The 21,608-nt window shown below is 40.5% G+C and overlaps 1 protein-coding gene across 2 annotated transcripts; it reads right to left on the bottom strand.

Annotated features, from left to right (window-relative positions):
- Nucleotides 1-313: 313 nt before the first annotated feature.
- On the bottom strand, nt 314-20,920 carry slc38a9 (solute carrier family 38 member 9). Of its 2 annotated transcripts, none has more exons than XM_079862262.1 (15): nt 20,817-20,920; nt 18,334-18,446; nt 17,305-17,437; nt 13,297-13,415; nt 13,070-13,133; nt 12,888-12,981; nt 5,570-5,740; nt 5,398-5,454; nt 4,541-4,738; nt 3,944-4,054; nt 3,346-3,452; nt 2,105-2,218; nt 1,865-2,013; nt 1,544-1,633; nt 314-1,469 (listed from the first exon to the last, which is right to left on the bottom strand). In XM_079862262.1, the coding sequence occupies exons 2-15, from the start codon at nt 18,414-18,416 to the stop codon at nt 1,304-1,306; spliced, it is 1,656 nt and encodes a 551-aa protein (XP_079718388.1). In that variant the 5' UTR covers nt 18,417-18,446; nt 20,817-20,920; the 3' UTR covers nt 314-1,303. The 2 variants fall into 2 exon arrangements, with proteins under 2 accessions (XP_079718388.1, XP_079718389.1); XM_079862263.1 differs by having other exon boundaries at nt 18,334-18,579; nt 20,817-20,884.
- Nucleotides 20,921-21,608: the final 688 nt, after the last annotated feature.

Raw genomic sequence — 21,608 nt, 5'->3', positions numbered from 1 at the left:
GAGTGTCGGCTGGCCTGCACACACACACACACACACACGCTAATCAACTACTCTCACACGCTCATCAACTACTCTCACATCAATCAGAACAAGACACGATCATAACTCTGATTACAGTCAGGTTCACATTTCATAAACACCCTATTTTAAAAGTATTTTAAGAGTTTAACTGAAAAGTATAAATCCGCAGTTTTCCATCTAAATATACGAGCCTTTTCCTTTGTGTAGAGCAGACTTTTTCCACTTCAGAAACTGAGATGATGTTGTTGATTACTTAAGGTGTGACCGGGAATGATGGACAGGGTGAAGTCATAACTTTGATGGAACATGAACAGTTTATTCTTTTTATTCACAACAGATGTTTAAAACTTTCTTTTTTTTCCTCCGACACTTTATAATAAAAATGTTTGTCTGCGATATGAAAACACATTTACTTGTATAACATTCAACAGTTTTCCTGTAAAAAAGCAGCATGTTTAGTTTTGCACTTTTGAAACATGATGAAGGAAACCATTAAAACACCCTCTCTTAACAAGAACACTTGTACTGGATTGTTTGAGGGTTTCACTATGCTGTTCATTTTATACTCTGAAATGCAAGTTCAAATATAGAAAGGTTACAATGTCACTTCAATTTAATGGTTTAAAAACACACAAGAACATAAGACAGAAAAGTGACTCAAGATTTGGAATCTCACAAAAGTGTGCAAATTTAAGCTTCCCTTATTGTTGTGCACATACTTCATAAAGTGACATGAACTCACCCAGAATGCATCAGTACGCTCAGATTCAGCTGGAGAATGGCATCAGGAAATGTGCGCCAGTAACTCAGTCTAGAGACTTAAGCTTCCCTTTATGTATCCATTAATCACGCAGGTTATATTTCAGTACACTGATGCAACACCGTCACAGCGAGGGCCGGGTCGAGAGCTTCGAGGTCACCTGACTTCATCTCGCTCTCACTGGAAGCAACAGTGATGTTAGGCAGAATCCACTGGCGTTCAGCACAGCTCCAGGAGTGACCCTCATCTGCTCATCACATGTAACACAAGCGTCTTCACTCCGCATTCAACTAAACCGATTATTATGATTATAAAGAAAAATACAATTTTTTTTTTTTTTAAATGATCAAATCCCTGTTGAAATAGCTTGTCTTGAGCTAGTAAGAGCGGTTAAAGGCAATATGACAAATGTATAACTTTTTTCAAATGTCAAAACTTCGATGTTTGGTGCCTTCGAGTGGGTTTCTTGAGTTTAGTAGGTCAATCCTTCCGGCACCAAGACTCGACTCCTGCGAAAGCTTGTCACATGACGAACTGTCCGAGCAGATTGGCCCCCCCGAGGAGGATGAGGAGGCCGTGGAAGAGCGCCGAGGGCCAGCGCAGCTCTCCTCTGCGTCTCAGAGACACCATGTGGATCAGGGAGGGAAGCACGAACACCAGAGCCAGGCCACAGATGGCCCCCGAATACCTGACCGCAAACACAGCACAGTTCAAGAACACCAGTCCAACTGATCCTGTCGGCCAATCCTGCACTGCTCTTACCTGATGATGGAGCCGATGTTGGGGTAAAACCTGGCCGTCACAACTCCAGCTCCGACGACCAGGACGTTCAGCAGAAACACATGGAGGAAACTGGGGATTGATGCGAATCATTCATAAATATACAGTGCGTCTAATAATCAGGCAGTTCTGCTCATAATATATGATTTCCAAGCATTGAGTATGATCATTTTCATGGGGTTTTGTAATGGTTTATGAGTGAGGCCGTGGCGTAATGATGTTGCAGAACTGAACGAAAAGTCGTAGTTAGTTAATAGTGAGCCTGTGTTATTATAGTGATCAGTGACCACAGTTATTACTGACCCTGGGTAATGGTCCCCGAAGAGCTGTCCCATGAGCTGCACGCGCACCAGGTACCCGAGCAGCGGATACACCGTGGTCATCTGGAACAGGAGGAAGGTCCTCGCCACGAACACCAGGACGTCACTGCTGGGAAAGTTGTCCAGGAAGTTCTGCAATCGAGGAGACGACCGCGTCAAGGTTAATATAATGGCTGCACTTCAATCGGCTGAGCGTTTATGATGCTCCATCTGCAGGTCTTACCGGTTCGATGCACTTTTTCGACAGCGGGGGTGATGGGAAAGCAGCGAAGATCAGCACTCCCACATACAGGTACGTCAGTCCCACCAGCAGGTACGCCAACGACAGATCCCGCACCTGAGAGCACACACACACACACACATACAGTCTCACACCAATAACAGCGGTTAGAACAACAGTAAACGCATCATTAGCATTATACTACAATAAAGACTTTATGATGATAATAATGATAAAAAAACAAAACAAAAAAAAACAACGGGACTGAAAGCGAGGCTGTGAGAGACAGACAGACAGATATTTAATGTGTTTTTGGATTGTTCTGCTGACGAAACACTGCAAAAATAGCTTTACAAGAAAATTAAGTAGTCAAAAAACTAAAGACAACATGATCTGTGGAAAATTATGAGTGATCTCTGAGCTTTTTACAGCTTTTTACAGTGAATCTCATTGAAAAGACAGCCTCGCTTTCATACGGGTCATGGCGCTGCTCTGAATAAGGTCTATATGATAATCAGCATGTGAGTAAATGAAAGTGTGTGAGTGAAGACTCTGAAACACACGGACAACAGACTTTATACTTCTTCAGTTAAATCACACTCTTTGATTTGATAAGATATAGTCGCGATTTCAGATTTATTTAAATTCATTGTTCAGGCCAATTTGATTATTTTAATGTTAGATTTGATTTAATGAATGATTAGGTTTTCTTCAGCTCGTGAACCCCCTGCGGTTCCTTCACGAACCCCGGTTTAGGTTTAAAAATATATATATTTTATGATTAATATAATATAATATAATATAATATAATATAATATATGTATGTATATAACCAATTTTGTTGCTGAAATGTTATCTGGGTATTCTTGAAAAGGTTTTGTGAGACTCACTCAAATATAAAAAAAAAGGAAATCTTCATGTTGCCATAATAAACATTTCCTGTTTGCTCAGTGACTAGACAATGTGAAATGAAGCGTTATGACCAAACTACACAAATGTCCAAGAATCATTACGTAGACAGAAAAACGGCTGACAGTGAGGTTATTTCTGTTCCTACTGACAGCTCAATCTCCACCACAACGACTCATCTCCTGTTTCCCCTTTGTAGAAAGTTCAACGCTGTCTTCTTAGCAACACTATCTGTCTCAGTCACTTTTGCACACAACGCACAAGTATAATGTGTGGAAAATGAATGTGCTGAGTGAGTAATCATGCAGTGATGAAGACAGGCGGAGAACACTCACGTTGTTTTCTTGATGTCTGTTGCTCTTCATAAGCGTGATGACGCAGTTGTGAATGAAAAATGCTAATGTGAGAACTCCACTCAGCTGAACAAACAGAGGTCTGAACTCTAAATCAAACCAGAGACAACAACACATTTCACATAAATCAGTACGTGCTTACTCACACCACCACAATTCTCTTTCACATGACTCAACTCAAAAGAAAAGGAAAAGAAAGGACAAAATAAATGCGGGTTTGCTAAACTTTTTGATCTTTGGATGCCTGATTTTGCACTTAAATTGGACATTTAATGTCAAGCAAATTGTCTGGCAATTAAAAATTCTTGTTGTGTGAAAGGGGCTATTGGTTGTTTCAAAAGTTAAACAGCAAATGGGGTCAAAGTTGAATTAGCTTTCTGAAACTTAAGCTTCAACTACACAACGCTGAGCTTGTGGCTTGATGCTCGGCTCTTTTGAGTAAAAAAGGGTAAGAGTCGTGTAAAAAAGGAAATGAATAAAGAACCATAGATGTGCCTTCAAAATGTGTTCACAGGTGATTTCATGACTTCTTTCTCAAGAAGTTGCAAGATTGGAGGAAAAGAAAAAAAGATTCCTTTACCTGGAACAAAAATCTGATTCGAAGAATCGAACCAGTGGAACTCCAGGTGAAAGCCCAGTCGAAAAGCTTTATACGTGACCAAAAAGATGAGATAGATCACCGATATAGTGCCTGTGAAAAACAATGAAAGCCTCTTAGACAACAGGTTGACACTGCTGAAAACACAAGCTGCTGTTCATATCAGTCCTAAAACACCACCGGCAAGATTATTCCATTTCAATAGACCAGAAACTCATGATTTTGAGAGTCTTTCTCTGCTCGGTCTTCTTGACCGATGCAACTGACCCAGTTCAACATTTAACCTCTCCAAGTATTTTCACATCACATCTCTGCTACGCTCCTTCCACTATCTCACCATCCCAGATCAGATCAAGTCCAAAATACTTGTCTTGGAGTGCAAGATCATTAATAAAACTAGTACCCCCAACATCCAGTCTATACTAATACACACATGACAGACTAATATAGCAAAACTTATTACACCCTCAATTCCTAGTGGATACATGTGCATCTGCCAAATGCCTTGATGTCTTTCTTGCCTAAAAAACTATTTTTCATGAAGCATTAGCCCTCTTGCAGGGAAAATAAAGGCCATACCTAGGAAAGTGAACCTGGCGAAGAAGGAGGCGGAGCGGAAGTTGAGCAGCGGCAGCAGCAGAGCGATGAGGTAAAACGGGATGGTGTTGGTTTTACTCCACCAGAGGTCAAACACAAGACCTGTGCTGTTCCCACTCACATCGTTCAGGAGAGAGCTGCTGTTCCAGTCTGGGTCCACATCTGGATACGGGCATATCACTAGTGCGAGAGAAACACACCTCATTTTGAAGCAATGAATGAATGACATGAAATGCAGCTTCAATAGCCAAATGAGCATGTCTAAACATCTCTAATCATCCCAATATTGGACCAATGTTTGAAAAAACTATATGTTTCAGGCAAATCAGCTCTAAAGTTAGATTTAAGTAGATTTTTTTAAAAGCAACAAAAAAACAAAAAAATGAATTTTTACAATTTCATTTCAGTAGATACTTGCATTTTGTGATCTTCATGATCACATTTGTTATAGTGGTTTGGAATATAAAAATATAGTGAATAATTTTTGTGAGGCCATGTCTGAAAATTAAACGGTGCAAAGAACGGTCAAAATTTGTAAGAGGATTGGCAAAAACCTTCTCTAGGCAATATGGCTGACAGACTCATGATTCATGCATAGCTTCCCAACCACTCGATGGTGCCGTCTCAAAATTACTTGGTAAGTGTCAATGGAACGATGCCCTGAAATACTAAGTTTTGTTCAAATAAAATACAGCTTTTTGCGAAAAAAAAGAAAAAAGAATCAAACCATTTAACCCTGGGTATTATTCGAGGAATCCAAAAGACCAGGCTCACGTCTTCAAACCAATTACTACTAATAATAATAATCATAATCATAATAAATCACTATGACGACTCACCTCTGTCTGTTCCATTTGTGCCAAAAATATCTGATGAGCTGACATTGTGAACATAGTCTGTGGATGCAAAATATACAAGCAGTTATAGAGATCTTCCAAGAAAACATCAACATCCCATCAGCTAAAGGACGGCAGAAAAACACGAGGAATGGTGGGGACAACTGTCACTTACTGTAAATGAATTTCCCTGTGTTGAACAGGAAGTTGGACATGAGAACCCAGTAGACCACCATTGCACCAACCAGTGACACCAGTGAGAAGATGAGGCTCGACCATTTTCCAAATGCCCCAAAGTAATATTTACACACGTCAGGAAACTCCCAGTCTGAGGTATCCATATAAGCTATAAAGACAGAGCTGCACATTACACAGAATAATCCCTGTAAACCTGACATATGGAATAAATCAGGAAAATCCCATTTTTTGAAATGGAGCATTAGGCCTGTATAGAACATCAAGGCAAAGAATCCTAAAAGAAAAATAGTGTTTGTTGTGGAGTATAATATTTGATACATCTGGCGTTTATGGCTCATATAGTATGATATCGTGAGAATATAGAGGTCAAACTCAAAGAGACCCAAACAGAGCAAAAATATGCAATTTGGATCAGATGCTGATATTTATATGGCCAAAAAATTTAGATGAAATTTTGATAGCTTGGAATCATCAAGATCTTTAGAAGAGCAGACAACTGACATAAAATGCGTATAAGTATCATTTGTCACACTTAATCTGCCAAAAATGTCTTTGTAAGATGATATTTAAATGCTTTATTTATTTAGTGTTATGGTCAAAGCTCTGTAGTTTTAAAACATAATGCAATGACTGAGAGATGAACAAATAAACATTCCTCAAAAGCCTGATGTAAAATGAAAAATTATGTATGGATAATCAAGTAAACCAAGTTGCTTCAGTCCAGTGTGTGCAGGGTTGCCAGGTTAGCGTAACAAACCCAGCCCAATTGCTATTCAAAACCCACCCAATATATATATATATATATATGATAAAGTAGGCTTTATAGGGTTAAACACTTGATAAGCCTGCCCAATAATGGAAATACTGTAGAATGCAGGGTTATACAAGTTAAAGGGATAGTTCACTTAAAAATTATAATTCTGTCATCATTTATTCACCCTCATGTCATTCCAAACCCGTAAGGCTTTCGTTCATCTTCAGAACACAAAAATCTCTCATCTTCTGAGAGCTTTCTGTCCCTCCATTGACAGCTACGCGACTACCCCTTTGATGCTTCAGATCGTAAGAGATCATAAAACTAATCCATATGAATTGAGCAGTTTAGTCCAAAATTTCTCATTGTTTTATATGATGAACAGATGGAATTTAGGCTTTTATTCACATATAAACATTGATCAACTCACACATCAGTTGTGGTGAACAGAAGATCAAGCATGTTTTCTTGACGTGCGAGATACAATGAGGTTCATTCTCGTCTTACGCAGCACGTTTGAGCTTCAACAAGAACCAATGAGGTCCATTCTTGTGTTACGCAGCACGTTTGAGCTTCTTCAGGAACCAATGAGGTCCATTCTTGTGTTGCGCAGCACATTTGAGCTTCTGCAAGAACCAATGAGGTCCGTTTGAGCTTTTGCAAGAACCAATGAGGTCCATTCTCGTCTTACGCAGCACGTTTGAGCTTCTTCAAGAACCAATGAGGTCCGTTTGAGCTTCTGCAAGAACCAATGAGGTTCATTCTCGTCTTACGCAGCACGTTTGAGCTTCTTCAAGAACCAATGAGGTCCATTCTTGTGTTGCGCAGCACATTTGAGCTTCTTCAAGAACCAATGAGGTCCATTCTCGTGTTACGCAGCACGTTTGAGCTTTTGCAAGAACCAATGAGGTCCATTCTCGTGTTACGCTGCACGTTTGAGCTTCTGCAAGAACCAATGAGGTCCATTCTTGTGTTGCGCAGCACATTTGAGCTTTTGCAAGAACCAATGAGGTCCATTCTCGTGTTACGCTGCACGTTTGAGCTTTTGCAAGAACCAATGAGGTCCATTCTCGTGTTACGCTGCACGTTTGAGCTTCTGCAAGAACCAATGAGGTTCATTCTCGTGTTACGCAGCACGTTTGAGCTTCTGCAAGAACCAATGAGGTTCATTCTCGTCTTACGCAGCACATTTGAGCTTCTGCAAGAACCAGTGAGGTCCATTCTCGTGTTACGCAGCACGTTTGAGCTTCTGCAAGAACCAATGAGGTTCATTCTCGTCTTACGCAGCACATTTGAGCTTCTGCAAGAACCAGTGAGGTCCATTCTTGTGTTGCGCAGCACGTTTGAGCTTCTTCAGGAACCAATGAGGTCCATTCTTGTGTTGCGCAGCACATTTGAGCTTCTTCAAGAACCAATGAGGTCCGTTTGAGCTTTTGCAAGAACCAATGAGGTCCATTCTCGTCTTACGCAGCACGTTTGAGCTTCTTCAAGAACCAATGAGGTCCGTTTGAGCTTCTGCAAGAACCAATGAGGTTCATTCTCGTCTTACGCAGCACGTTTGAGCTTCTTCAAGAACCAATGAGGTCCATTCTTGTGTTGCGCAGCACATTTGAGCTTCTGCAAGAACCAATGAGGTCCATTCTCGTGTTACGCAGCACGTTTGAGCTTCTTCAAGAACCAATGAGGTCCATTCTCGTGTTACGCAGCACGTTTGAGCTTTTGCAAGAACCAATGAGGTCCATTCTCGTGTTACGCTGCACGTTTGAACTTCAGCAAGAACCAATGAGGTCCATTCTTGTGTTGCGCAGCACATTTGAGCTTTTGCAAGAACCAATGAGGTCCATTCTCGTGTTACGCTGCACATTTGAGCTTCTGCAAGAACCAGTGAGGTCCATTCTCGTGTTACGCTGCACATTTGAGCTTTTGCAAGAACCAATGAGGTCCATTCTCGTGTTACGCTGCACGTTTGAGCTTCTGCAAGAACCAATGAGGTCCATTCTTGTGTTGCGCAGCACATTTGAGCTTTTGCAAGAACCAATGAGGTCCATTCTCGTGTTACGCTGCACATTTGAGCTTCTGCAAGAACCAGTGAGGTCCATTCTCATGTTACGCTGCACGTTTGAGCTTCTGCAAGAACCAATGAGGTCCATTCTTGTGTTGCGCAGCACATTTGAGCTTTTGCAAGAACCAATGAGGTCCATTCTCGTGTTACGCTGCACATTTGAGCTTCTGCAAGAACCAATGAGGTCCATTCTCGTGTTACGCTGCACGTTTGAGCTTCTGCAAGAACCAATGAGGTCCATTGTTGTGTTGCGCAGCACATTTGAGCTTTTGCAAGAACCAATGAGGTCCATTCTCGTGTTACGCTGCACATTTGAGCTTCTGCAAGAACCAGTGAGGTCCATTCTTGTGTTGCGCAGCACGTTTGAGCTTTTGCAAGAACCAATGAGGTCCATTCTCGTGTTACGCAGCACGTTTGAGCTTCTTCAAGAACCAATGAGGTCCATTCTCGTGTTACGCAGCACGTTTGAGCTTCTGCAAGAACCAATGAGGTTCATTCTCGTCTTACGCAGCACGTTTGAGCTTCTGCAAGAACCAGTGAGGTTCATTCTCATGTTTCGCAGCACGTTTGAGCTTCTGCAAGAACCAATGAGGTCCATTCTCGTGTTACGCAGCACGTTTGAGCTTTTGCAAGAACCAATGAGGTTCATTCTCGTCTTACGCAGCACGTTTGAGCTTCTGCAAGAACCAGTGAGGTTCATTCTCATGTTTCGCAGCACGTTTGAGCTTCTGCAAGAACCAATGAGGTCCATTCTCGTGTTACGCAGCACGTTTGAGCTTCTTCAAGAACCAATGAGGTTCATTCTCGTGTTACGCAGCACGTTTGAGCTTCTGCAAGAACCAATGAGGTCCATTCTTGTGTTGCGCAGCACGTTTGAGCTTTTGCAAGAACCAATGAGGTTCATTCTCGTCTTACGCAGCACGTTTGAGCTTCTGCAAGAACCAGTGAGGTTCATTCTCATGTTTCGCAGCACGTTTGAGCTTCTGCAAGAACCAATGAGGTCCATTCTCGTGTTACGCAGCACGTTTGAGCTTCTTCAAGAACCAATGAGGTTCATTCTCGTGTTACGCAGCACGTTTGAGCTTCTGCAAGAACCAATGAGGTTCATTCTCGTCTTACGCAGCACATTTGAGCTTCTGCAAGAACCAGTGAGGTCCATTCTTGTGTTGCGCAGCACGTTTGAGCTTTTGCAAGAACCAATGAGGTCCATTCTCGTGTTACGCAGCACGTTTGAGCTTCTTCAAGAACCAATGAGGTCCATTCTCGTGTTACGCAGCACGTTTGAGCTTCTGCAAGAACCAATGAGGTTCATTCTCGTCTTACGCAGCACATTTGAGCTTCTGCAAGAACCAGTGAGGTCCATTCTTGTGTTGCGCAGCACGTTTGAGCTTTTGCAAGAACCAATGAGGTTCATTCTCGTCTTACGCAGCACGTTTGAGCTTCTGCAAGAACCAGTGAGGTTCATTCTCATGTTTCGCAGCACGTTTGAGCTTCTGCAAGAACCAATGAGGTCCATTCTCGTGTTACGCAGCACGTTTGAGCTTCTTCAAGAACCAATGAGGTTCATTCTCGTGTTACGCAGCACGTTTGAGCTTCTGCAAGAACCAATGAGGTTCATTCTCGTCTTACGCAGCACATTTGAGCTTCTGCAAGAACCAATGAGGTCCATTCTCGTGTTACGCAGCACGTTTGAGCTTCTTCAAGAACCAATGAGGTTCATTCTCGTGTTACGCAGCACGTTTGAGCTTCTGCAAGAACCAATGAGGTTCATTCTCGTCTTACGCAGCACATTTGAGCTTCTGCAAGAACCAATGAGGTCCATTCTCGTGTTACGCAGCACGTTTGAGCTTCTTCAAGAACCAATGAGGTCCATTCTCGTGTTACGCAGCACGTTTGAGCTTCTGCAAGAACCAATGAGGTTCATTCTCGTCTTACGCAGCACATTTGAGCTTCTGCAAGAACCAGTGAGGTCCATTCTTGTGTTGCGCAGCACGTTTGAGCTTCTGCAAGAACCAATGAGGTCCATTCTCGTGTCACGCAGCACGTTTGAGCTTCTTCAAGAACCAATGAGGTTCATTCTCATGTTTCGCAGCACGTTTGAGCTTCTGCAAGAACCAATGAGGTCCATTCTCGTGTTACGCAGCACGTTTGAGCTTCTTCAAGAACCAATGAGGTCCATTCTTGTGTTGCGCAGCACGTTTGAGCTTCTTCAAGAACCAATGAGGTTCATTCTCGTGTTACGCAGCACATTTGAGCTTCAGCAAGAACCAATGAGGTCCATTCTCATGTTACGCAACACGTTTGAGCTTCTGCAAGAACCAATGAGGTCCATTCTCGTGTCACGCAGCACGTTTGAGCTTTTGCAAGAACCAATGAGGTTCATTCTCGTCTTACGCAGCACGTTTGAGCTTCTGCAAGAACCAGTGAGGTTCATTCTCATGTTTCGCAGCACGTTTGAGCTTCTGCAAGAACCAATGAGGTCCATTCTCGTGTCACGCAGCACGTTTGAGCTTCTTCAAGAACCAATGAGGTTCATTCTCATGTTTCGCAGCACGTTTGAGCTTCTGCAAGAACCAATGAGGTCCATTCTCGTGTTACGCAGCACGTTTGAGCTTCTTCAAGAACCAATGAGGTCCATTCTTGTGTTGCGCAGCACGTTTGAGCTTCTTCAAGAACCAATGAGGTTCATTCTCGTGTTACGCAGCACATTTGAGCTTCAGCAAGAACCAATGAGGTCCATTCTCATGTTACGCAACACGTTTGAGCTTCTGCAAGAACCAATGAGGTCCATTCTTGTGTTGCGCAGCACATTTGAGCTTTTGCAAGAACCAATGAGGTCCATTCTCGTGTTACGCAGCACGTTTGAGCTTCTTCAAGAACCAATGAGGTCCATTCTCGTGTTACGCAGCACATTTGAGCTTCAGCAAGAACCAATGAGGTCCATTCTCGTGTTACGCAGCACATTTGAGCTTCAGCAAGAACCAATGAGGTCCATTCTCATGTTACGCAACACGTTTGAGCTTCTGCAAGAACCAATGAGGTCCATTCTCGTGTTACGCAGCACATTTGAGCTTCAGCAAGAACCAATGAGGTCCATTCTCATGTTACGCAACACGTTTGAGCTTCTGCAAGAACCAATGAGGTCCATTCTCATGTTACGCAACACGTTTGAGCTTTTGCAAGAACCAATGAGGTCCATTCTCGTGTTACGCAGCACGTTTGAGCTTCAGCAAGAACCAATGAGGTCCATTCTCGTGTCACGCGGCACGTTTGAGCTTCAGCAAGAACCAATGAGGTCCATTCTCGTGTCACGCGGCACGTTTGAGCTTCAGCAAGAACCAATGAGGTCCATTCTCGTGTTACGCAGCACGTTTGAGCTTCAGCAAGAACCAATGAGGTCCATTCTCGTGTCACGCGGCACGTTTGAGCTTCAGCAAGAACCAATGAGGTTCATTCTCGTGTTACGCAGCTCGTTTGAGCTTCTGCAAGAACCAATGAGGTTCATTCTCGTGTTTCGCAGCACGTTTGAGCTTCAGCAAGAACCAATGAGGTCCATTCTCGTGTCACGCGGCACGTTTGAGCTTCAGCAAGAACCAATGAGGTCCATTCTCGTGTCACGCGGCACGTTTGAGCTTCAGCAAGAACCAATGAGGTTCATTCTCGTGTTTCGCAGCACGTTTGAGCTTCTGCAAGAACCAATGAGGTCCATTCTCGTGTTACGCAACACGTTTGAGCTTCTGCAAGAACCAATGAGGTCCATTCTCGTGTTACGCAGCACGTTTGAGCTTCAGCAAGAACCAATGAGGTTCATTCTCGTGTTACGCAGCACGTTTGAGCTTCAGCAAGAACCAATGAGGTCCATTCTCGTGTTACGCAGCACGTTTGAGCTTCAGCAAGAACCAATGAGGTTCATTCTCGTGTTTCGCAGCACGTTTGAGCTTCTGCAAGAACCAATGAGGTCCATTCTCGTGTTACGCAACACGTTTGAGTTTCTGCAAGAACCAATGAGGTCCATTCTCGTGTTACGCAACACGTTTGAGCTTCTGCAAGAACCAATGAGGTTCGCTTACACGCACACTAAACCCCCCACCCAAATTAGGGTCATAATGCTTCTCATTGCACATTAATATGAGAATGATCAAATTAAATTATTAACTTCATGATATATTAACCTATATTCAATTCAATTCAATTCACAATTATCTGTACAGCGCTTTTCACAATACATATTGTTTCAAAGCTGCTTTACAGAAAGTGCATGTCTACATTACAATTTAGTGATCTGTAATCAGAGGTGACTGTCCAAGTTATGCATTTCAGAAATGTACATATACAAATCACACAGTTAGCTAATAATTATAAATGTAAAAAATTTAGCATTGGTGCATATATCTTTCATAAGATGAGCATTGTGTATTGCGGGTGTAAAAATGTGAAAAAATGGCTGTTTATTTGAGTGAAGTCATGTGGTTGGCTTACGTATGGACTTTGTGGACTTTAATACCCTGTAGCAGCAGTAAAGCGTCAGCAGGCCCATGAGAACTATGATGATGATGCCCAGAGTGAAACCAGCCTAAAAGACAGCCAGAAATTATTTATCTTCATAATAGCCTGCAGACAGTAAAATAAATACAGTACACACACAAAAAAAGTAAACTTACTTGTTTTATTCCCCATGGTATACTTAATATAGATGTTCCCATCATAGTGTTCCATATGGCAAAGCTGTGAATATTTAACAAGGCAAGTATTGCTTAGTTTTCTGATTGGTTGTCTATTAGTAATCAACCAGACATAACACTCTGGCTGCGTTTAGCTTTGGCATTCATGACTTCATGACTGGGTGTGAAAAGCACTGCATTCAAAGCCTTTTTGAGATTGGTCTTACATTGTAACAATGCTGGGGTTTTTGGCAGTACTGTCGCCTCCCTGAACTTTGAATGCTGTTCCCAGTGGACTGTAGACATAGATGTCCTCAAGAGAAGGAATCACATGGTCTGGCGGTGCCTGAGGAAGATAAGGTGCATAAACAAATGCATTACATCACAGTACAGGACTAAGATCACAGACTGCAGGAGTCCCCAAACAACTGATACACTGTCCTAAAATACAGCTGGGAGAGAAGTTCATGGTTGAAGACCGTGCTAATCTGGTTTTAGAAATGCATCCTCCACAAACCAAACCAGGATAAACAAAAAAGGAAAATCAAAGCCACTGGAAAATGTAATTATACACCGATTCAAAACAGCATAAATATCAGTGAAATGAGGCAGGATAAAGATGATGTAGTCCTCAAACAACAGCACGATCTCACAGTCTAACTGACTAACAATTACCATTAACAACTCAATCCTCTGTTCTGTTAGTCACAGTGCAAGCTTACGGGTAAAACTGAAAATCTGTCTCTCATGTCGATCCAAACCTGTATTATATGCTGTATAAAAGAAATTACATGAGTCTGAGTACACAATGACTGGATTAAAATTTTTGGGTAAACTATCCATTTAAACCATTGGAAACCAATATTGGAAACCGGTAGAATGAATGTTATGAATGAATGAAAGACATTCTAAATATATTATTTACAATTGTGTTGAATACTTTATCCTAAATTCTCTTTTCATTTGTACTGTATTTTAAGGTGGTCTTTTACTGTTGTTCTGTGAATTTGTGAGGTTAAAATCCAGTAATTTCAATAGGAATCCATGCGATTGTGAATTTCACGAGGGGAGCAGAGAACTTCCCCACGCAGGTTTTGTAATGTGGACGTGTTGTGTTGACCAACGGGAAGTGTGAAAGTGACTTCTGTGTGAGCTGCGCTTCATACATCACTACACTACTGACAACAGACAATGGACCTTTTAGCCCACAAAAAAAAGTTTTGCAGAAAGCACTGAAAAACACACTAGAGCACTACGCTACCTCTGACGTCACAAATTGCACAAGTTGAGCTTTAGGCGTAAGTAGAGTTTGTTTGGCAGGAAGCTAGTTATTTTACTTTGTAACATGTTAAAAATGTATATTTTTCTTACACGAACGCATAGCTTCGCCTCAGAAGGCCTTTATTAACTCCCCGGATAGATGCACTTTAATGATGGATAGATGCACTTTAATGATGGATAGATGCACTTTAATGATGGATAGATGCACTTTAATCATGGATAGATGCACTTTTATCATGATAGATGCACTTTAATGATGGATAGATGCACTTTTAGATGCACTTTAATGATGGATAGATGCACTTTAATGATGGATAGATGCACTTTAATGATGGATAGATGCACTTTAATCATGGATAGATGCACTTTAATGATGGATAGATGCACTTTTAGATGCACTTTAATGATGGATAGATGCACTTTAATGATGGATAGATGCACTTTAATCATGGATAGATGCACTTTAATCATGGATAGATGCACTTTAATGATGGATAGATGCACTTTTAGATGCACTTTAATGATGGATAGATGCACTTTTAGATGCACTTTAATGATGGATAGATGCACTTTAATGATGGATAGATGCACTTTTAGATGCACTTTAATGATGGATAGATGCACTTTTATCATGGATAGATGCACTTTTAGATACACTTTTATCATGGATAAATGCACTTTTATGATGGATAGATACACTTTTATGATGGATAAATGCACTTTTATGATGTATAGATGCACTTTTATCATGGATAGATGCACTTTTAGATGCACTTTAATCATGGATAGATGCACTTTTATGATGGATAGATGCACTTTTATAATGGATAGATGCACTTTTATAATGGATAGATGGACTTTTATAGATGCACTTTTATAATGGATAGATGCACTTTTATAATGGATAGATGCACTTTTAGATGCACTTTTATCATGGATAGATGCACTTTTATCATGATAGATGCACTTTTATCATGGATAGATGCACTTTTATCATGGATAGATGCACTTTTATCATGATAGATGCACTTTTATCATGGATAGATGCACTTATGGATAGATGCATTTTATAATGGATAGATGCACTTTTATAATGGATAGATGCACTTTTATAATGGATAGATGCACTTTAATGATGGATAGATGCACTTTTATAATGGATAGATGCACTTTTATAATGGATAGATGCACTTTTAGATGCACTTTTATCATGGATAAATGCACTTTTATGATGGATAGATACACTTTTATGTTGGATAAATGCACTTTAATCATGGATAGATGCACTTTAATCATGGATAGATGCACTTTTAGATGCACTTTTATCATGGATAGATGCACTTTTATCATGGATAGATGCACTTTTAGATGCACTTTTATCATGGATAAATGCACTTTTATGATGGATAAATGCACTTTTATGATGTATAGATGCACTTTTTATCATGGATAGATGCACTTTTATGATGGATAGATGCACTTTTATCATGGATAGATGCACTTTAATTATGGATAGATGCACTTTTAGATGCACTTTTATCATGGATGCACTTTTATGATGCATAGATGCACTTTTATCATGGATAAATGCACTTTTATGATGGATAGATGCGCTTTTATCATGGATAGATGCACTTTTATCATGGATAGATGCACTTTTAGATGCACTTTTATCATGGATAGATACACTTTTATGATGGACAGATACACTTGTATGATGGATAAATGCACTTTTATGATGTATAGATGCACTTTTATCATGGATAGATGCACTTTTATCATGGATAGATGCACTTTTATCATGGATAGACGCACTTTAATTATGGATAGATGCAATTTTAGATGCACTTTTATCATGGATGCACTTTTATGATGCATAGATGCACTTTTATCATGGATAAATGCACTTTTATGATGGATAGATGCACTTTTATCATGGATAGATTAACTTTTATCATGGATAGATGCACTTTTATCATGGATAGATGAACTTTTATGTTGGATAGATGCACTTTATCATGGATAGATGCACTTTTAGATGCACTTTTATCATGGATAGATGCACTTTTATCATGGATAGATGCACTTTTAGATGCACTTTTATCATGGATAAATGCACTTTTATGATGGATAAATGCACTTTTATGATGTATAGATGCACTTTTTATCATGGATAGATGCACTTTTATGATGGATAGATGCACTTTTATCATGGATAGATGCACTTTTATCATGGATAGATGCACTTTAATTATGGATAGATGCACTTTTAGATGCACTTTTATCATGGATGCACTTTTATGATGCATAGATGCACTTTTATCATGGATAAATGCACTTTTATGATGGATAGATGCGCTTTTATCATGGATAGATGCACTTTTATCATGGATAGATGCACTTTTATCATGGATAGATGCACTTTTAGATGCACTTTTATCATGGATAGATACACTTTTATGATGGATAAATGCACTTTTATGATGCATAGATGCACTTTTATCATGGATAAATGCACTTTTATGATGGATAGATGCGCTTTTATCATGGATAGATGAACTTTTATCATGGATAGATGCACTTTTATCATGGATAGATGAACTTTTATCATGGATAGATGCACTTTATCATGGATAGATGCACTTTTATCATGGATAGATGCACTTTGATGGACTTCAAAACAGAAACGGCCATTCACTGCCATTATAAAGCTTGGAAGAGCCAGGACATTTATTAATATAACTCAGATTGTGTTCGCCTGAAAGAAGAAAGTCATATACACCTAGGATAACTTGAGGGTGAGTAAATCATAGGGTAAATATAATTTTTGGGTGAACCATCCCTTTAATAAACCTCATAAACCTGTTGTTGCTATTGTCATGTTTGTCCTCACACAGAACAGCCCTTGTGGAGCCTGTGCTGGTGTCGGTAGTGAGATGTGGACGGTGACCCACCAGCAGTCGGTCTGAGGAGCCGGTGAGACGGCTGTAGTAGTGGACTCGGCTGCTCAGCACCGCAGCTTCAGCAGAAACCCTCTCCTGGGCCGACGAGTCCTCCACGATGTTCCTCGGCTCCACATGGAACGGCCTGAAGGACAGAGGAGCACACAGGGTTCAGGAGCCTCTCGGAGTGAGAAAGCTGATCTACAGAAGGACGCTGCTCCGCACACATGTCTGGGAAGAGCTGTTACTGTACACTGGGCATTAGTCAACGAGAACAGGATTGGGCAGCGACCCTGCATTAGTGTGTTGTGTGATACTGTGTAAATGAGCTAATGTAATCCACACACACGCTCTAAGCAGCACTAGGGGGTTATTGTTCTGAAGCACACTGCACACAGCGCTACATCTTAGACATTGATTGTGAAATACCAGACTGAGTTAATTCAATCATGCCGCTATTGCTAATTAGTTCTGGAAGGAAACCTAAATAGTTTAGTTAAATTGTAAGGGTCAGAGAGAGGGTGGAAAGTATTCATGAATAAACTAAATTATGGAATTTTGGTGGATACACACACTCTCACTCACACTCAGGGTCACTATCTTTTGAAGGGACTCTCCATTGACATAATGGTTTTTATACTGTACAAACTGTATATTCTCTCCTCTTACACTAACCGACCAATAAACCTACCCATCACACACACACACACACACACACTAACCCTACCCATCTCACTCACACACACACACACACACACACTAACCCTACCCATCTCACTCACACACACACACTAACCCTACCCATCAGACAAAACTTTTTTTAATTCTTTTAATTCTTTTTTAAATTTTTTAATTCTGTATGTTTATTAACCCATTTCCCTCGTGGGGAACCGCTGACTGGTCACCATAATGGTGATCTCAGGTTTCACTATCCTTGTGGGGACATTTGGTTACACAATGTAATATAAACCTGTACACGCGCACACGCACACACACACACACACACACACACACACACACACACACACACACACACAGTACCTCCTCTGTTTGGGGTCCAGTGAATCAGTGTAATACTCCCCAGCTCGCACCGATCCCAGTAACGGTTTGCTGTCCTCATCCATGATGCTGAGCTTCGATTAAGCCGTCATCACCTGTACAGACGGACACACAGACGAGATCTGAGACGCTTCAGCAAGAAAGATGATTTCCTCCTCTGAATCACCACACTAACAGCCAAACAGCAGAAGACCTTCCACAGGAGGACGAAACTTCAATATCAATGTCCTGTGTCAAAAGGTAGACATGACACTTCAAACTCTGCACATACAGATGACTGGATAAGACACGATGACACATGATGAGACGTGATGAGGCATGTCACACACACACTCTAAAGCGTCACACAGATTCCTGTCCTGTGAGTAACGTGGACACACATCCGGCAGGACACTCACAGCCCCTGACAAGAACTTCCACATAGTTACATTATCATCACCTTTTATTAAAAATGTGTTCAAGATATTGTAAGCATAGGCTAATGCGTAGTTGTTGCAGCTTAATTTTTGGCCAGGCTGTCACACAAGAAATTATGATCAAGAGAGAACCAATGAAATATTAATGACTGATTGTGTCGTAGTCAGTGTATGTTTTTTCCTGTAAGGTTTATTGTTTTTCTATGCATTTTCTTTACATAGTAAAATAAAACATGTAGTTTGACTATTTTTTGCCAAATAATTTTGCCAGATAAATACCATAACCAAGTTTAGTGTTTTGTTTTTCCTTCACATTTAAACTACTTAAAGGAGAACTCCGGTCAATTTTAACATTGAGCTCATTTTTTTGTACATTTGGAGTGCTGTCAATACAGAGAACAACGACAAAAATCGGTGTTGCCTACACCGAGTTATTCTATTTTTAAAATTTGCACCCTGTTGACTTCAATAGGGCAAGTAGTAAGCCTGCTTTTTAGCCTCTTAACATCCTTTAAGTGTCATTACAAGTGCACAGAAAATGTGAGTGATTCCTTCCGAGTGAACACGGGTGGATCTGACTGCAGTAGATGTTAGAGATATTAATAAAAACGAAGTTAATTCAGCCAGCGCTCATACCTTTGTTTACATTCTGTTTTCGGTGGAAGGCCATAGTAATCGATTGTCGAGTTCACGCGCATAGGTTTAGTTACCAATGATCACGCGCGTGAACTCGACAATCGATTACTATGGCCTTCCACCGAAAACAGAATGTAAACAAAGGTATGAGCGCTGGCTGAATTAACTTCGTTTTTATTAATATCTCTAACATCTACTGCAGTCAGATCCACCCGTGTTCACTCGGAAGGAATCACTCACATTTTCTGTGCACTTGTAATGACACTTAAAGGATGTTAAAAGGCTAAAAAGCAGGCTTACTACTTGCCCTATTGAAGTCAACAGGGTGCAAATTTTAAAAATAGAATAACTCGGTGTAGGCAACACCGTTTTTTGTCGTAGTTCTCTGTATTGACAGCACTCCAAATGTACAAAAAAATGAGCTCAATGTTAAAATTGACCGGAGTTCTCCTTTAATAAAAAATAGAAAAATCTATTATAATAATATTTTTAAAAATGCATCGCTTAATCAAAGTTGTAAAGTAATAAAAAATAAAATATCCCCTCCGGACGTCACTTTTGGCCACTACTGTTTTTGTGTGTGTGTGTGTGTGTGTGTGTGTGATGGGTAAGTTTAGGGGTAGAGTTAAGAGTAAGAGGAAATAATGTACAGTCTATAAAACATTCGGCTATATGTCTATGGATAGTTCCCACAAAAATAGTGAACCAGATGTGTGTGTGTGTGTGTGTGTGTGTGTGTGTGTGTCATCCACATGATCATCCACATATTCAGCACACAGAAGCAAAGTTATTCAGAAACAGCAACTCTAATCATCACTAAATCCTGTAAACACGCAATGTAAGTAGATTATGTTTCCTGTTGTTTGTGGTCTGGACAAACAAAACATGTTCTGTCAAAAGAGCATTAATGCCCATAATTCTCTTGCTTCTGCATATAAACGCCATTCACTGATAAGCTGAAGCTCGTAATATCATCTCTGCTGTGTGAAGACACCTCTGGAAGTCACCTGACATCATCAGGTGTTATTATATGAGCCCTGCTACGGGGAAAACACATTCATATCCAGTGTCCAATAGTGAAATATGTCTATTCTCAGTTTAAGACACCTGCAGTTTCTCTACAATCATATGATCATAGCACGAATGTGGATGTGTGAGAGCATCATTTTAAGACCCGCCAGTATATGTAAAAGTATATGCGTTTAGTCTTTACCGCGAGACAGATTAACATGATTCATTACTGCATACACTGACATGCCTTCACACCAGCTCAGTCTGTCATGAACAACACTGTTGGATATGTGGCTAACGTTATCTGTTTACATATCCGCATGCGCTTCAGTGAATATCGCGTGTTGCTTTACTTTTTAAATATAAGCTCATCTAAAAAGAAAGTTTTAATAATAAACTTACCAAAACCAGACAAACCGACAATCTGCTGAGACGAATGTTTTGAGAAGGAAACTGAGCATTTAAACGGCACATGCCTGTCAGATGACGTATGGGATTAGTAGTGCGGAGTTCACGGAGAGACAGCGCGCGTGGAGCGTGAGAAAGAGTTCAAACAACTACATTACCCACAATTCCCCAGCGGGCGATGGAAGCTGTTCTGAGAACAGATGCAAATGTGTCCTTTTAATGTAGTAAAAGTTATTAAACACAAAACTAACATTTGATTTTGAGTTCCTAAAATCTTTAATCTGCAAAGAATCCCATTTAATTGTTTCATACAGTTTTTTTATATTGTTAAAATTAAAATGTTTATATTAAGCGTTACAATCTTACTGTAATAGTGTTGCTGTTGGTATTAGAAATTACTCAAGATCTTACGTAATTATTAGAAATTATGAGTTCAAATGTGTCTAATAGAGGCCCCAGGGCAGTGTGGTCCTCAGAATATGTCTAAGGGGCTCAAGATGACTTACAAATATAAAAACAATAAGACAAGACGACTAAAAATCCAGATATTTCTTATTTTAATTCACCCCAATATCATATAATTCCAGGGGTATTTATAAAGTTTTTCTAGTTATGCCAAACTCATATTTTATCGGTATAAATCGATTAGAAATGTATATTTAAAATCCTCAGTAAATCTGAAACTGGAAATACCGTGAGGCCGGGGCTCCTGAGGGGCCGTGTAGTGTTCGCTTCTCCGAGACCAGAATACACTCGAGCTTAAAACAGTAGCCTCAGACTCATTGT

This window comes from Squalius cephalus (assembly GCF_949319135.1).
Source record: "Squalius cephalus genome assembly, chromosome: 24".
NCBI lineage: Eukaryota > Metazoa > Chordata > Actinopteri > Cypriniformes > Leuciscidae > Squalius > Squalius cephalus.
The sequence above is the reverse complement of the archived record's forward strand: the minus strand, read 5'-3'. Positions and strand labels throughout refer to the sequence as shown.

Excerpts from the sequence above, each read along its gene's own strand:
- slc38a9 (XM_079862262.1), bottom strand. The coding sequence starts at position 18,416 with ATGGATGAGGACAGCAAACCGTTACTGGGATCGGTGCGAGCTGGGGAG. Across the intron at positions 5,455-5,569 it reads CACAGGGAAATTCATTTACA|ACTATGTTCACAATGTCAGC; the intron begins GTAAGTGACAGT and ends TTGCATCCACAG. Across the intron at positions 2,219-3,345 it reads ACAGACATCAAGAAAACAAC|GTGCGGGATCTGTCGTTGGC; the intron begins GTGAGTGTTCTC and ends GTGTGCTCTCAG.